The 17,483-nt window shown below is 33.5% G+C and overlaps 2 protein-coding genes across 2 annotated transcripts; one reads left to right on the top strand and one right to left on the bottom strand.

Annotated features, from left to right (window-relative positions):
• The first annotated feature begins 611 nt into the window (after window positions 1–611).
• LOC114164213 (WD-40 repeat-containing protein MSI4-like) lies at window positions 612–7,155 on the top strand. The gene is made up of 15 exons (XM_028048791.2): window positions 612–950; window positions 1,036–1,099; window positions 1,297–1,383; window positions 1,623–1,685; window positions 1,942–2,007; window positions 2,082–2,156; window positions 3,210–3,285; window positions 3,375–3,570; window positions 4,084–4,165; window positions 4,580–4,653; window positions 4,791–4,902; window positions 5,008–5,082; window positions 5,184–5,260; window positions 6,039–6,138; window positions 6,767–7,155. The coding sequence occupies exons 1-15, from the start codon at window positions 700–702 to the stop codon at window positions 6,872–6,874; spliced, it is 1,506 nt and encodes a 501-aa protein (XP_027904592.1). The 5' UTR covers window positions 612–699; the 3' UTR covers window positions 6,875–7,155.
• Window positions 7,156–14,285: 7,130 nt separating this feature from the next.
• Window positions 14,286–17,109, bottom strand: LOC114163345 (putative polyamine oxidase 5). Its single transcript, XM_028047601.2, has one exon. It carries the CDS (start codon window positions 16,675–16,677, stop codon window positions 14,944–14,946), a length of 1,734 nt encoding a protein of 577 aa, XP_027903402.1. The 5' UTR covers window positions 16,678–17,109; the 3' UTR covers window positions 14,286–14,943.
• Window positions 17,110–17,483: the final 374 nt, after the last annotated feature.

The raw sequence follows: 17,483 nt of genomic DNA, 5'->3' as shown, positions 1-17,483 counted from the left end.
CGCTTTAGTCTTTTATTAGTATATTATTTTTTTATTTTATTTTATTACATTAATGAAATTATTTTCAAATTTTTCATTTTTTTCTTAATTTTTTCTTCTCTTTAGTTTTTTTTTATTCCTTTCAACTTTCTTCTTTTTTTCCTTTTTAAATCCAAACATAACCTTAAGATTAACATTTTCTCCTTCAATCTTTTGTAAAACTTTTCATTCTTTACATTTCTAAAATAATTAAATTTGATCTATGCATCATACTTAATGCACAACTCTATAATAGATGCAAATGGTAAGTTTCATGCATATTAAATTTGTGAGATTTCAATTCTCAATGAAATAAAATATCTAGGACCAAACATTCCCACAATAACTTACCCAACCTAACCCAAAAACATACATTAATGTTTTTCCTATTCAATCACTCAAATTCAAGTTTATTCATGTCCATTTCCACTAATTTATTTAGGAAAAAACACACCATTTAAAATGCACAAAACATGAACCTTACTCTAATTAATAATTTTTTATTAATAATGACTAATATAATAAAAATCAATTTACCACATTTTTTTATTTACATAAATAAAATCAACTGTGTGAGATTGGGGTTTTAATACTTTTATTTTTGACTTGTAGGTGTGGAAGGGAAAGAGAGCAGAGAGACAGAACAGTGAGAGTTTGTGAGGAAGAAGAGTGAAAACTGAGATGGAGACTCCTCCTCAGCAAGGTGTGGTGAAGAAGAAGGAGACAAGGGGTCGAAAACCTAAGCCAAAGGACGACAAGAAAGATGAACACTCCAAGACAAAGGAAGGGAGAAAGACACAACAATATCAGCAACAACAGCAGCAGCAACAACCTTCGGTGGATGAGAAATACACGCAATGGAAGTCCCTTGTCCCTGTCCTCTATGACTGGCTTGCTAACCATAATCTCGTTTGGCCCTCTCTCTCTTGCCGGTAACCCACTCTAGGGTTTTCACTTTTCTCCTTTCTTAATCTTCAAAATCTAATTTTTTTCTTAATGCTAATTTTGGGTTTTCAGGTGGGGTCCTCAGCTCGAACAAGCCACTTATAAGAATCGTCAGCGGCTCTATCTTTCGGAGCAGGCAAACTCTTATTTTATAAATTAAAAAATTAACCCTTTTTTATTTGTTGAGGAGTAATGTGAGTTGGTTTTGTTGTGTGCTTAGTCTGTGTTAGTGTAATGGGTGTGTTAAATTTAGTGGCTGGTTGCTATATAGGGGAGAAAGATTTTTTTTTTTGTTGTGAAAAATTAATTTTTGTTTTTGGTTTTTGTTGGTAGACTGATGGCAGTGTGCCAAATACTCTGGTAATAGCGAATTGCGAGGTTGTGAAGCCTAGGGTTGCGGCTGCAGAGCACATTTCACAGGTGAATTTTTGTTTTATGATGGTGAATGTCATGTTTCTTCTCCGAGCTTTTAAGTCTGATTTGTGACTGTGTTAAGGGTGTTGTGTCTTTATGATTGCCATTGGGACCACTTTTGTCCACAATTTTAAGGACTACTGCTGCATGATAACAATTGCTTAAAGCCTTGTTCATGTTTTAATGATTACTTTGGTGTTTGAAATTTGATTAAGCTGATAGAAATGCTTGTCTATCCCTTTTAGTTTAATGAAGAGGCACGGTCCCCCTTTGTGAAGAAGTTCAAGACCATCATACATCCTGGCGAGGTATACTCATTGTTTACATTGATGGGCTGGTTAAAGATTGGATGTGTTTTACATTGATGGGCGGGTTAAAGATTGGATACGATTGAAACACGTGTGAACAATGAAGAAGGGATAACAATTGTTCCCTAATCTGCCTTGGCTTTTTACTTTTTGTTTATTTAATGCTACCCATCATCAATGGTATATGTATTTTGGTTTGAATTTCATCTTTTTGATGATCACAGTATGTGTGATCTGATATGGCTTTATTTTGTAGGTGAACAGAATTAGGGAATTACCACAAAATTCCAAGATAGTGGCAACACATACAGATAGCCCTGATGTAAGAAATTTACTTTACAGTTTACATTTTGCTTTGATTTTTCTGGTTTCTTATATATAATCTTTCAATATCAGGTCCTTGTTTGGGATGTTGAGAATCAACCTAACCGTCATGCTGTCCTTGGAGCTACAAACTCTCGGCCTGATTTGGTATGGCTGGGCTTTTAATATTTTGCTTATAAATACTTCCTACTAAAAAAGTTTAATCTTTTTTTGGAATGCAAGAAAAAATGAAGCAGATAAATACTTCTATCTATTTATTTCGTAAGAAACATGACCTTGCTTATTTATGTGTAGCATCTTTTGATGTGAGTCTGATTGTGCTGCAGTTTCATTTGATTGCTGCATTGATTAACTTTTTTTTAGTTATGTTAGGATATGACTTCATTGAACAGAAAATAGGGGTAACATTATTGAGGCTAGGACAGGCCCTGGGTGCAGAGATTTGTATTCCACAAATATGATCTGACATGTCTCTGATGCTTCGGTTCTTTAAAATTCTTGGGACATGGTACTTTTGTGGCTATATTTGAATATAAGAGTGTGTTATTGTTGGGGCTAGAGCAGGTCATAGGTGTGAAGGATTATGATGCAAAGACATGATCTGATATGTGCATTTGATGTGGATATTCTTGAAAAAAAGTGAGATGGAACTGCATATATAGATATTCATAAATAGCTTGTAGAACACTATAATTATATAATTGCAATCCATAAAGTCTAAATTAAAATTTATATAATATTTTGCTTTTATGAAAATACAATAAAAAACTAATCAATTCAGGATGTCATGGTCTGTGTGCCCATGCTTATGTGTCTCACTGGTGCTGACATTTACGGGTTTGTTGCCTTGTAATAGGCTGAGAGGAATCAATTCAGTTTCCTCTTAATAAAAGTGACTTGAATATCGATGACATCCCCATTTAGTGGTGTGAGATATATGTATCCACTATCCCATACCTATATTTGATGCGAAGACCTTAGAGAATGCATCATGCATCCATGCTTCTTAGGTAAAAGCATGGAAATTCAAATAAGTAAGACCAAATTTGGCTCTCCACTTTGAAGTATGTGGCTACTATTAATTCCCTTGAATTATCTATTATACAAGAAACTCCTAATGCATCATTATTGTTATTTCTATGTTTGTTATTTGGCATGGTTGCTGCTTCCTGATATATTTTCGTATAATTTTGCTTGCAGATATTGACTGGACACCAAGACAATGCAGAATTTGCTCTTGCTATGTGCCCAACTGAGCCCTATGTTCTTTCAGGAGGTTAACTATCAAAGAATTAGGTTATTGAATTCCTGCTTATGTCTTGATGTAGTAATTCGATATCTGAAAGGAAAAACTTACACTTGCAGGAAAGGACAAAACGGTGGTATTGTGGAGTATTGAGGACCATATAACATCTGCTGCCACAGGTGGATCAATTATCAAGCCAAACTCTAAATCTGGGGAAACCAATGATAAAACTGCTGAAAGCCCTTCTGTCGGGCCACGAGGTATCTACTGTGGCCATGAGGATACTGTTGAAGATGTGACTTTCTGTCCATCTAGGTAACTTGCCTACTTTATACTCCGTAACTTCTGCTGTGCTTCACGATAAATGGCTACTCTCATTTTACTGTTCACTTTGTGAAATTTAGTCATTATTTGGTTATTGGTTGAGAGAAAATGGAACGAGAGATATTTACAGGTTGAGAAAATAAAGGAATTATACCATTTTCTCTTCCAAACAATAAAGAGAACAATGCCTTTTCTCTTTATTTCCTTTCCTTCCATTTTCTTTTTGTACACTTTCTCCCTGCAGCCAAACAAAGCATTAGGGTGAAGTCTAGAGTGTGTGTCCTCTGTTTTTCCTCATCAACTCCTTATCATTCATTATTTACTAATGTATAGCTATACCTTTTTTTATTTTATTTTGAGGGTGTGGGGGATTGTTCTATATTTTCATTTTTAAATTTCTGTTTGAGGGATCTAGTGTATTTGTACTTATAGTAGCAGCATAAACTAAATACCATATTTGATTAATAACCTTATTCTCCTGACATCATTGTGATCATGCTGAAGTGCACAGGAGTTCTGTAGTGTTGGAGATGATTCTTGTCTCATCTTATGGGATGCACGTGTTGGGTCTAGCCCTGTGGTTAAGGTATTGCTTTATACTCCAATCATTTATTTAAATTTGTTTTCATTTATTATTATTATTATTATTGTTATTATTTTATCTAAGTACGTGTTTTATTGCAGATTTAAATTTTTTGTGAAAAAAACATGTTTTTTTCTTTTAGATTTTAGTTTACTCCAAACATATTGGATTAGGAGTATGCAATAATAACATTGAGGTTTTATCATCTTGGAAAACATGCATCTCTATTTCAAAATATTAATGTTCATAAAGTAACCCTTATACACACCGTATCTTTGTTTTTTTTTACACTATTTTAAAATATTCATATCCACAAGAACCCTTGTTCACAATATCTTTTGTAAGGTATCGTTCTTTACATTTCTTTTTTGTTTTTTTTTTTAAATTGTTTTTCCTCTACCATGAATTTGGTAACAGGTTGAAAAAGCTCATAATGCTGATCTTCACTGTGTTGATTGGAATCCACATGATGATAATCTGATTCTTACTGGGTATGTTTTCCTGTTTTCCTGTTTTACAGTTCTCATTTTCATTAATTTTGCTTTGACATGTAAACTACATTTTGATCTTATCTTACAAATTGATGAAGATTCACATCCCTATTTGACTTGTCCCCATTTATCTACAGGTCAGCAGATAATTCTGTTCGCATGTTTGATCGTCGCAATCTCACCACTAACGGAGTTGGGTCGCCCATCCATAAATTTGAGGGTCACAAAGCTGCTGTTCTTTGTGTTCAGGTAATTTTGAACATACTTTTTGTTTATGAATAATTCTTCATTCGCCTTGGCATTATATTGTTATTTCACTGTAATGTATGAGAATCACTGTTTGTTTTTATTCAGTGGTCTCCAGACAAATCATCTGTATTTGGTAGTTCAGCTGAGGATGGTCTCTTGAACATTTGGGACTATGAGAAGGTGCAATCTCAGTCAGTAGTATTTAGCTATTTTCTTGCCCCAAAAATAATATTTGGTGTCAACTGCTCATGATGTCCCGTTTTTTTTTCCCTGCAATGTAGGTTGGTAAAAAGATAGAGCGATCTGGAAAATCAATAAGTGCTCCTCCAGGGTTGTTTTTCCAACATGCTGGTCATAGGTATGAAACTTGTTTTCTGGTATCCTTAACTATTTTTTTTTCGTGACTCCAATCATATAGTTGTAATCAACCTTTATTATTTATCTTTTTAGCCAAGGCCAAAAGCAACATTTTTCATATCTGAACCTCTTGTTTTATTCGTTGTCTGATGTAGCTTCACTGTTTCTTATGTTGCATTATCTTGAGTTTTTCTTTGGTGCTTGTCGCCTGATTCCCTATTATCAATGCTTTCCTGTGTCATTCTCCATGAGATCTTTTGGTAAAAACTTTTATGAAATGCTCGATATCTGATAACCTCCATGGTTAGTTACATAATTGGAGAAATAATGTTGCCTATAAAAAATGAAAAAAGGTTGAGATGGAGAGTCCAGATCTCTCAAAATCCTGCAAGTCATTTGTTCGTTCACTTTTTCTGTCAATTGAAGTTTTTCTCTCTAATTCTGATCCAGTTTGTATCAATATCAAACATAAATTTCTGTAATGGGTTTTTCTTTGATAATACTGTCAATTGTGGTCTATCGTCTGCAAGCTTACAATATCAATTCTTCAGGAATTCTGTAGTTACTGATATTCGTAAGATAAGTTATCCTTGGAATTCTTGTCATCCTCTAGCAGCTTTCTTTTGATTGTTTCTTTCCTGAATTGTTCATTACATATTTTGGCAAATAATACTCTGAATTTGTTCTTGTTTTTTTTTTTTTCAAAATATTTATTTAAGCCCCTCTCACCCCCAGTCTGGCTTACCTTTGTAACGTATAAACTTTGTTATTATATGCAGAGATAAAGTAGTCGATTTTCATTGGAATGCATATGATCCTTGGACAATTGTTAGCGTCTCTGATGACTGTGAAAGTACTGGTGGAGGGGGCACATTGCAGGTATGAGAAACACTTTTCAACTTACGTAATATAGATCATAGAAAATGGCTATTTGTGTCATATTTTATGTAGTTGAATATTTCTACTTTTGGAAGCAAAGCAACTTGCCTGTGGCATGATCAAATTGGTTGGTTGAGGTTAGATCTAATGGGGCAAGCGTAACTTTTTACTATTCACGACTCCAGTACCCTACGATTATCTCTCTCCTCTTCCAAGAACTTCATACACAGTAACTTGCATACAATTTCTACGTTTATCCTGCTATTTCTGCTCGTTTGTGGCATTTTTTTTTTATTGGATGTGAGGAGTGCTCACAGTAGAGCAGATTCAGGGCTGGCATAAGTGAGACAGTGACAAGGCTGTTTCCTTCTCCTTTCTTGTGCACAATTTTATGCACTTTGCAGATCAAGTTTTCTTTGCCATTTTTTACTTTTATTTATTTTTTAACGTGAATGATTCTGGTGTTCCAATTCAAAACCGGTTTACACCAGAACAGGTTGTGTACATTACATTTCTCAATAGTTTACTTAGACTCTTTAATGATCCGGTTAGTATTTCAAGTTTAGTAAGTAGTAATGAGTTTGTTTTAGTGATTGTCTGTCTGATCCATTCAAACTCATTTGTGCAGATATGGCGCATGAGTGATTTGATCTACAGACCAGAAGAAGAGGTTTTAGCAGAGCTGGAGAAATTCAAATCTCATGTGGTGGCATGCGCTTCCAAGTCTGAAAAATGATGTAATTCGCTGCCAAAAAAGAGTTCAGATATTCTTGCTGTTGTATTTACTTAATCTTGATTTGTGATTCATGTTTCTCAGCATTTTAAAACCACCCACATGGGATTGGAGTAGGGAAACTTAGATTAACGTAGAACTGACAAGGGTTTGTGGTGTAGTGTTCCTTAAATTTTACTGTTTCTCTTCATGAACCTCCTCGTGTTGTGCACACTGTTCAATCCTCCAACCACTGAACCGAATATGCATTATTAATCCATGATTCTCTGAGTTTGGTTGGCAAATCGGATGCTTTTATGTTTGTTTTTATATATCTTAGTATATAACTTAATTGGTATGTGCAGCCATAGCTATACGATGGTATTTGCTTTTATAATTGAACATTTCAGTGATTGAAAGAAAAAGGTGAAAGGTTTCAAGTTTGTGATTTGGGGAAATGATCAAGCTTTGACGAAACAAAAGAAAAACTCTTGAAATTCTCATTTGTAAACAATTTGTTTAAATTAAAAAGAATACTAAATTTGATTACAATATAGTTACATTCAATTTTCACATGCCATAAAGAATAATTTGTACTGCTATTACTATTGAATCACTTAATTTATACTTGTCGATTTAGGAGATAATTTGTTTGGTGAATCTTGAGTTATCTTAGATAAGAAGCAAACAATTATTACTTTATGGCATGTGAACAAGAATAAGCAAAATAATAGAGAATATTTTGTCTTCTTCATGTTTTTAATATTAATATCCATAAAGAAAAAAAATGCATAAATATTAAAATTGTTTATCGCTATATATTGGGAGAATTAGAAAACCAAACCATTTCTCTACTACCTTATATGTATAAATCTTCAATTGACTAATGTTTTTACTTAATAAGTGATCAGACAATAACATCATTTGCTTGCTGAAAATTGTTGGCAGTTGACTTACCAACATAAATTTGAGAAGGAATGTTAAGTCACCTTATGTGGATTTGATTTTACCTATAGTTATGATTTTTTTTTTCACATATTTACTGTATTTATTATTTATATGATAGTTGCTACAGAAGACCTTATATTTTAAATCCTGAATTATTTGTAATGTGAGAATTAAGATTTATTGAAAAGATTTTGATATTGATAACTTTTTTTTTTCAGTAAACATCTTCTGACTATATTGTAGTTTCCATAATGTGTTAATAGGAGTGTTAAATATGTTTTTAATCTATAAATTTTAGTCTCTAAATTACGTGAAATTTTTTTGACGTGTCAAGTGAGATGATGTTTGAGTTATTTATATCATTTGACACATTTTAATGTAAATGTCAGTCTAAAATGTAAAAAATTGACTTAGAAAAATTATATTCATTCTTTTTTAAAGTTTGGGATCAAAATATGTTAAACTTTGAAATATAAATGAATTTCAATTTTGTGTCCAAAGTTAGGGATTAAAAATATATTTAACTCAAACCCAATCAATTAAATAGTAGGTTGAAATTTTACTTTGATTATTAACGAAGCCTAAAAAGAATAATGATGTAATAATTGAAAGTAACTAAACAATATATATATATATATATATATATAAAATTAAAAATAACTTGGTTTTAAATATTTATGAATACAGGACACCTTCATTCATATATTTATGCAATATTTAGTGTCACACTTTAAAGCAATTGTCTTTTAATAAAGTCTAAGAATGTTTGTTAAATACAACGATTGTACAATTTCATCAACATATCCTTAAAAAGAAAGGAAAAATATACTAAGACTTTTATTTTTTGACTCTCGTTTTTTATTCCTTGACATGACTTAGTATGAGTTATTGAGGAAAAGATAGGGATACATTAATCAGTGATCCATACTAAGCCACGTCAAGAACTAAAGGATAAAAGTCAAAAAATGAAAGTCATCATATCATTGTTCAAAAAGAAAATATTATTGGGGTTGAGTAAGATTCCTATAATAATTACTATAAAAAAATTATTAAATAGTAACCAATTTTAGAAATAAAAAATAATTAGACACTGTAGTAACTAATTTAGATACCAATTTCTTGGTAGCTAGTGTTAGAGATTAATTTAGAATTTAATTCACAAACTGATTATATATATATATATATATATATATATATATATATATTTTATATAAGAGACTATTTAAATTGGTATCTAAATTAGTTATTATAGTGACTAATTATTTTTAGTGTCTAAACTTGGTCACTGTTTAATAATTTTCTTGTAGTGAATATTTATAAAGTATTAAACACAAATTTTGCATTATAGTCGAGGAGTCAAAAAATAATTATTTACTTATTGTAGATTGGTTTGTCATCTTCATCTTTTATTAAAAGTTATCTCTTCTCCAATGTTTTCAATTTTTTCCTCCTCTTCTCATGTGAATTTTTGCATTTTTATTGGTTTTGAAATTTAAGTTTCTAGACCTGTATGTGCAAAAGAAAAACAAATAAGTTTTAATTCTAGTTTGAACTTTCTATTTGTAAAAATTTTAAATATAAATAATAATCTTTCTTCTTCTTTTTTACCTCTATCTTCAATAAAGCACTAGTATATATTTATTCATAAGAAATCAATAAAAAAACAACTATTTGTTTTTCTAATGATCCATTCATCATATGATTTAGTATCCGACAAACACATGTAATCATATATATATATATATATATATATATATATATATATATTTATATCCATATTTTTTTATCTATTATTTTGTCTTATCTCAAGTTAAAGATTGTACTTCACATTCACAAGAGTATTTAATCTTTGTTGTTCTAATTTATTTATACACTTAGTATGCACTTGATCAAATACGTTCAAATTCCTTTTACACTCTTGTACTGCCTGTGAAACTCAAAATTTTCATGATTATCTTTTGTAACTCTTACATTCTTCCACATAATTCTTTCGTCAAAGAACTATAAAAAAAAGTGTTGAATTATAATGTAATTATAAATTTATAAATCATATAAAAATAGGAGTAAGTAATTTAATTACTAGGTTATTTCTTATTTCTAATACCTATTGTCATTTTCATTTCAAAAAGTCTATTAGTTTCCTTGAATTTTTCAAGTTGTTGGTCAACTGTAACTCTTTTTTTTCATTCGAAATCATTCTTAAAGGTTTCATATAAATCAACCAACACCCTCACTATTTGAATTGAAGTTTTTGTCATAATAATATCTAACACAATAAAAATTAAGTTGATTGTAGATAGTAGTCCTTATTAGGACAAGTTTAGATTATTCTTATTTGAAATTTGTTTGACAAATTATTGGAAAGGTAAAACCATTATGCTAAGTTATAGAAGAATGTAGTATAAATATCAAAATAAAGATCCATTTCAACACTCAAGGGAATAAAATTACTTGAAAATTTTAATGTAAAAATAAGAATGAGTATTGCATTATGTTGGATTTATATATATATATATGTCATATGAGGATTATAGGAAGACTGTGATTCTAGATATATATAACATTGGTTTTACACACATAAGATATTTGATATCACTTTTACCTCAACACTTTAAAACAATGGTGTTATACGTATGATATATTATACAGTGTTTAACTTTGTCTTTTCTATTCAACGTGAGACTTTGACCCACATTTGGATTATTCCTGACACATTACCATATTACACTCTTTAGTAAAGATGTTTTACATAGGCTTTTTAGCCTTTATGTTTAAACATGAATATCAACAACAAAATTAGGGTATTTATGCAATAATTGAGTTGTTATTATTACTATCAATGAAATTATGTATTAACTTTGATTAATAATAAATATTATCATACATATTCCGCGCGTAGATACCTCTCCTTTTACTATAATTCAGAAGAACATAAACTGACATAATCTTGTCGATATTACTTTACAGATTGATTTTCTTTGCAGGAATCCGAAGAAAGTAGCTAATAATTATTGTAAGAACACAACAATGGGAATAATTTGGCGAAGCAATTTCAGCATTAAGTGCCTACCATAAGGATAGCAAATAGACACATAATAATCTGAATTAAAAGCACTGTCATGAGATTCATATTCATTTCAAAGAAACAAAAATCTCGGATGATATCTGATATTTGTCATTAACTTTATAATTTAATTAGAAGACGCAGCACTTTAATCCTTTAGTCCTCAGCAAGGAATGGAAAAAACAATAAAATATAAGAAAAGAAGGTCAATTAATTATTATTTATTTCATTTTAAAATAGAAGTATTAGACAGAAAGAATATTGGATTAAGATAGTAATCCAACTTCAGAATCCACTCCCCTTCACCTCAATCAAACAAAAAATCTTTAGTCTGTGAAGTCCTTGTCATGTACTATTTTTTTCACAAGCTTTTGTTGCATCCTAGACATCATAGTTGACCAGCTAGGTTGTACAAAATTATATACTTCAAGCTCATGGGATCTACAAAAGAAAGTAAAAGAAGATACACTGATAAGAAAACAGTTTTCTGCAGAAGCTATTACCAGGTAAAAGAGACAGACAGGTAATAACTATAGTGAGTTGTTTGTAGGCTGTGTTATTTTTAGACAGCATATCTGAAGAAGAACCACTTCTCAGGTTATGGTAAATAATAGTCCTTTTGTTTACTTACCCTTTGAATTATAATAGCAGTAACAAAAGAGAAAATTTTAAGTGAGTTTAGAGTTGAGGTAAAGAATTGAAAGAGCCCACCATTGAATGAATGAGATTCATATATACATTTGATGTAGCTCCTGAAGAAAAGAAAAGAAAAGAAAAGAAAAGGAAAAGAAGTGAACTTTAGTTCTGAAATCGTTATCATTTAGCAGTGTTTGGTTGATGAGTTGCCAAAAGAACATATTGAAGGAGGATTGTCCTTCTCATGCTTTGGTTCAATGATCATGAAAGAGAATGTGGGCAAAAGATAGTAAATAGTTGGATCGACCCCTTGAAGTGTGATGCTCAAAAAAGAATTTGGGAAACCTCAAAACAAACCTATTAGCTAGGCTACGAATATGACTACTCCAAAGATTCCATTCTGAAGATTTAAGTGGCCTACTTCTTGATCTTTCTTTATATATTATTTGCAAAAGGGTCTACCCCTATCACTACCTAGGTCTTCCTAAAGAAAAATCCAGATCCCCAATGTGATAACTTATTTAAATCTGTCATCTTCCTCTTTGTCATCATTGGCTCTTTAGGAATGGAAAAACGTTATTCTCATTTAGAAAGAATAAAGGGATGGAGACCTCTTAATCATCTATCATTAAACTTTTAATCTAAGATTTGCAAAAAAGGAAAAGCAGGATCATCATGATAAAGAAGTTGGACACGTAAAGTTAAAGAAATGTTTGTCCAAAGGTGAATATGATAGAAAGAATCATAATTTTTGTGAAAGAGAATGATTAAAGTACATCCAACTGAATAAACAGAAAAGCAAGAAGCAATGGAGTTGAGTTGAGTGGTACGTATATTATATCAACACTTCTACAACAACATCCACTGCTTAAAGGAGTAAAGTAAGTCTCACGATGTGATTCACATTCTGCCATGCCAATTAGTTTTTATATTGTTTCATTCTATTCTTCTAATTGGTGACTGAATCAGTTCCCTTGCTGTACTAAGTGCATGACAGGGCCATGAGTACAATAATGAGAGGTAATTTGTCTGCCATTAAGTTAAATTTATGCTCAGTTATCAGATTCAGAGGGCTAGAGCACACACATTACACTTGAATTTGATTGAATCATACAAACCAAACCATCTATCTATCTGTTTGTATGTATCCTTACAATGAAATCTTTCCAATGTGCACGTGTAGTCAATTCAATGGTCCTACTAGAGTTAAACCAAATCAAGTGGCAGCCCCTAAACCTAGAGTAGGATTGTGTGGCATTGACTGTTCTTAATTCAAAAGATTTCTGATTAATTTCAAAAGATTTTGAGCAATGAATGGGGTAATTATCACACCAACTTGATTATAGCAGAATAGACCTCAGATGTTGTGGTCAATTACATGGGGTGGTGAGCATTAAATATTGCCAATGAAGGTGTGTGAGCATAATGATAATTGGATGGAAAGAGGGTGATGTTTTGGTAATTAAGATGTTAGATTAGCAGGTGAGGAATGTAGATTCTCATTTGTTGGTTTATGTATCAGACAAGGACTAGATGACAGATTGGTCTGTGGTGTGCAATCATCAAAGGGTGATTGAAGCCCACAAGAGGCAAAAAGAGAGAACAAGTGGGCCATTTCAGTGTTTTATTTTTTATTTTTTATTTTCTTTTCTTTTCCTTATTTATTCTTTTAAAAGGAGGGGGAGGGTGGAGTTAAAAACTTGAAATGGGGAACGGGGAGGGCCTTGGGAAATCTTACAATAATACTCACTTTACATTGCACTTGATTTGACCTCACAGTCACCAAACAGATATTCTTAGATAATCCGTTAGCATTTATCAAGCAAATGCACCAAGCCACTGCCACAATTTTAGTGACCCCAAAACAGGTTGTTATTCCATGTGACTTTTGTTCGGTGTTTTATTACCCAAAGGGTCTTCCTAATCATTATCCTAAGGATACTACTACCAATTCACAATATCAAACACTTTCAATTACCTAAGCATAACATAACTGATTTTTAAGTACTGTTTTTAACTCTAATAAAAAGAATGATGGAATTGATTCATTGTTTGGTTGAGAAGATGCATGAAATTCAAAGGGGTGAATTTTTGAAGCACAGAAAATAGAAGTTGGCAATGTCAGACAGACACATTATGACAGAAAGTGTGTATTATTGTAACATGGGGCTGTTCTACAAGAACATGGGTGTGAAAGGAGACCAAAATGAAGGGAGAAGTAAAAAGTATGAATGATGGTTTGAATAACAATTGGTAGGTAGGGGATTTTGTTACTTGGAGCAAAGTGGTCTACATATATGTATGTCTGTCCTATTGCCAAAATACGTACTACTATGCAGAAGAATGGGACCAGTCGTTTTCATGAATCCTGACCAAGAGAGCTTCTGCACAAAAGATCACTGCAATCAGATGGCTATAAGCATCTACAATTCTGTCTCATTGTTAAAGGACATTTTGGTTATTGGTCTGATCGACCGCAACTGGTCATGGGGGCAGGGGGGGTGCATAATGGGACCCTACCTTTGCTGCCTCTATCCATTTTCATGTGAATCCTATACAGTTTTAGCCAGCTCATTTATTCATTCCCACACACCTCTAATATATATCACTCAAACAAATCAATGCTTTTGGAGTTTCCTGTTATTACCCTTTGTTTCTTTGGAATCAAACTTGTTTAGTCTGTGTTTCGTTTGTGATAGATATACATACATACATCACACCTAGCTAGCCCCAACCACCATCATTGCATTGCTTTTGCTTATTGCTATCAACAATAATACATATATGTACATACAAAGTCATCCATTTTGTTGCCTTACATTACACTGATCAAATTAAACTTCATTTTACATGTAGAATGGAATCAACATGAATTGAATTGCACTTAATTACAAAAGCTCTATCTATATCACATCAAGGAGCAATTCTCATAAAGGTAGCATCAATGTTTTGACAGGAACACATAGGCCTGAGCACTTGACAAGCCATATTTCATTTCATAGAACTAATGAGGAGATTCCAAGCTGGAAAGAACCGGGTTTGGCGGATCCTGTCCTTTGAGAGAAGCCAGAGAGAGACACACACATGGAGATGGGGGTTCTTGCATTGCATAGCTGAAGCTTTCTTTCTAGTCCCTAAATTCAAATCCTGAATGTCATAAAAAAATCTCATCTGGTTTTCTTTTGAAGATTAACAAGGAGATTAAATGAAAAGAACTACACTCATATAAATGAAGAGAAAGGAATATATTGGGGAAAAATTACTTCAAGTAGTACATCTAAAGGTCCCCATCTCACTATTCATCTTGCCCCCTTCTAATATTGATTTCTCCCAAATCACTCACTACTTTCCTTAAAGAGAAACGAAGACGTTTTAAAATGAAAATGGGAATAATATCATAGAGATTAATGTTCAAAAATTTGAAGAGAAAAAGGAGGAAGAAAAACTAGTTATTATAAATCCCAACACAATGATAATGTTGAAGAAGCCTATTGGCTTCCCTGAGACCACTGAAGTAAGCTCCATGAGTTGTGGAATAATGAGTTCTGTGAGTTGCTTCCCCTGCAAACAAAATTTGAAGTGGAGATGAAGCAGAAGGCTGACAACTGCTATCTTTTGGCAATGGCTCGGCCATTGCATCTAAATCATCACCACTTGACCCTACTGCAACATAACTGTATGAGCCTAAAAACAAGGGATCAGTTCCCCATTTGCTCTTCAAGACTTTACTGAACTTCACCTCATTTTCTTGAGATCTCTCCTCAGAATTCACATTCCCATTGCACAATCTATGTGAACTGGAACCCTTTTGCCACTGAGAATGCTGTAGAAAGCACGAGACTGTGGATGAAACTCCATTTATGATCTCCTCATCTTTGAGTGACTCGAGTGCCAGTGCTTCTTCCCCCACAAACCAAGACAAGAGGACACTGGAATTGTTGTAGATGGGGAAAAGGGTGGCTGTCCTCCTCATCCACCATGGTATTTTCTTGTGCCTCGTTTCAGATTGAGGTGAATGGAAAACCATTTGCAGGAAAGGGAACCCCTTGTCGGAGTCTTCATTTACATGTTCATGATGGTATTCATGTTTCCCTCCTCCATGTTTTGGACTTAATTGCATAAACAACTTGTTAACAACCCCAAAGCCAAGCCTTGAAATTGCCTCAGTTTTGGAAGGGGGAAGAGGAGGACAGAACATACCTGAATCATCATCATCATCATCATCACGAATAGCAGATTTTAACACTCCCAGTGAAACTGTGACAATGACATGATCAGCAGACATAACGGAGCCATCACAAAAATGCAGCTTCACAGGCCTAGAAGAACAACAGCCATTTCCCACACCCTTCCTCTCATCAAGCTGCCACTCAATCCTTGTGACTTTTCTACCTAACTGAATCAAACCAGGTGGCAACACAGAGGCTAAGGACTCAATTATGCTCAAGTAGCCTTTAGCAATAGTGATTTCTTCACCTGGGAACATTCTGTACTCACTCTCAGCACTATAATCCAGTGTCAAGAGGTCATCAGCTGATGTATAGGTCCTCTGGTTGTTCTCATGCATTGCAAATATTGCTTCCTCAAGTAACTTCCTGCTCCACTCCCCACACCCTTTGACCTCCTCTTGCTCCTTTGAAATCTGGTAAGCCTCCAGGCCTTGTCTCAGAAAAGAGCCAATACTAAGGTTGTCGTTCCCAGACCTGTTGGAAGCAACCTTAGCAGCCAGAGCAGGCAGGTTGTGATAACTTTCAAGTTCACCCTTTGCAGTGGCTTCATTGAGCTTCCTTTGAGAATATTCCATGAGGGTGTTGAAGAGCTTTGTAATGGGGTCAACAATGGAAGGGTGGAGATGGAAGCCACCTTCAGCAATGGTGATGGCCTCATCAGTGTTCCCATCCATGCACTCCCAAGGTTGGTCAGAGCGGAGTGAGTGGATTTCTTTAGCAATTTTGTGAATTGGACTGCCTCCAATTCCGTGGATCCATGTAGCACCCATCTCAATACGGTCACCACCAAACTCTGAGGTGTTGATTCTGCCACCAATCCTGCTTCCACCCTCCACAACACATAGCTCAAACAAGTCCTTGGAGGCAGTGGCAGTGTAGAGCTTGTTGGCAGCTGTGAGGCCTGCCATTCCTGCTCCAATTATCACTATCCGTGGCTTCTTCACCACCATTGTTACTTCACACACTCACTACTCACAAGATTAGAAAATAGCTTTGCTTTTCACTCTTTCACACACACGGGGAGAAATAAACAACACACAGAGTGGTACAACAACAACAACACAAGTGGTGTGAACTGTGAAGGTGAGATTTGAGTTACTGACAATCAATTTATAACTGGCCTCTCTGCTTCCTCACTGAATCCCCTTTTTCTTGCACTTTTTTTTGAGGGGTGCAGTGATGCCAATCACTAACTCACTAGTGTAAATAAATAATTGTTATCACAATAATACTACTACTACTACTAAATATCTATCTCCTGAAAGAGAATAAATATAATCCAAAGTCACTCAGAGACATAGTAAATGTAAAAATCTTCAACTGTTTTCCATGCTATGCAGCCCAGGTTTTAAAATTCACCCAGTGTAGTGACCCACCCCAATAATTTTCTACAACACCAGGTTGTGATAAAAATTACAAGTAGAAGTGTCAGCACAATTTGAAACTTTTATGGAGTACATTATCTGAAGTAGTAGTGACATCTTTTTAGTTTTTCACGTTGTTTGTAGTTGTTGTTTAGTACTATTTACTAATTACTAATCCCTCCTAATAAAGACAGGGGTCTACTTTTCCTTTAGCTAGAAACTAGAAAACACACACACACTCACTAGAACAACAGCAACTACTACTAGAATTACAAGCAAATTCAAAATGGTTGAATGTCACTCAAGTGTTACTTAAAAATTGATATTGGCATGGGTAGGTGTGTCCCACAGCCATAAATGCCCACGAGTGAGTAATAATTCAGAGACAGTCA

This window comes from Vigna unguiculata, chromosome 9 (assembly GCF_037176805.1).
Source record: "Vigna unguiculata cultivar grain cowpea cultivar isolate G323 ecotype 2 chromosome 9, ASM3717680v1, whole genome shotgun sequence".
In the NCBI taxonomy this organism is placed as follows: domain Eukaryota; kingdom Viridiplantae; phylum Streptophyta; class Magnoliopsida; order Fabales; family Fabaceae; genus Vigna; species Vigna unguiculata.
This window is presented reverse-complemented; position numbering and strand designations above follow the sequence as displayed.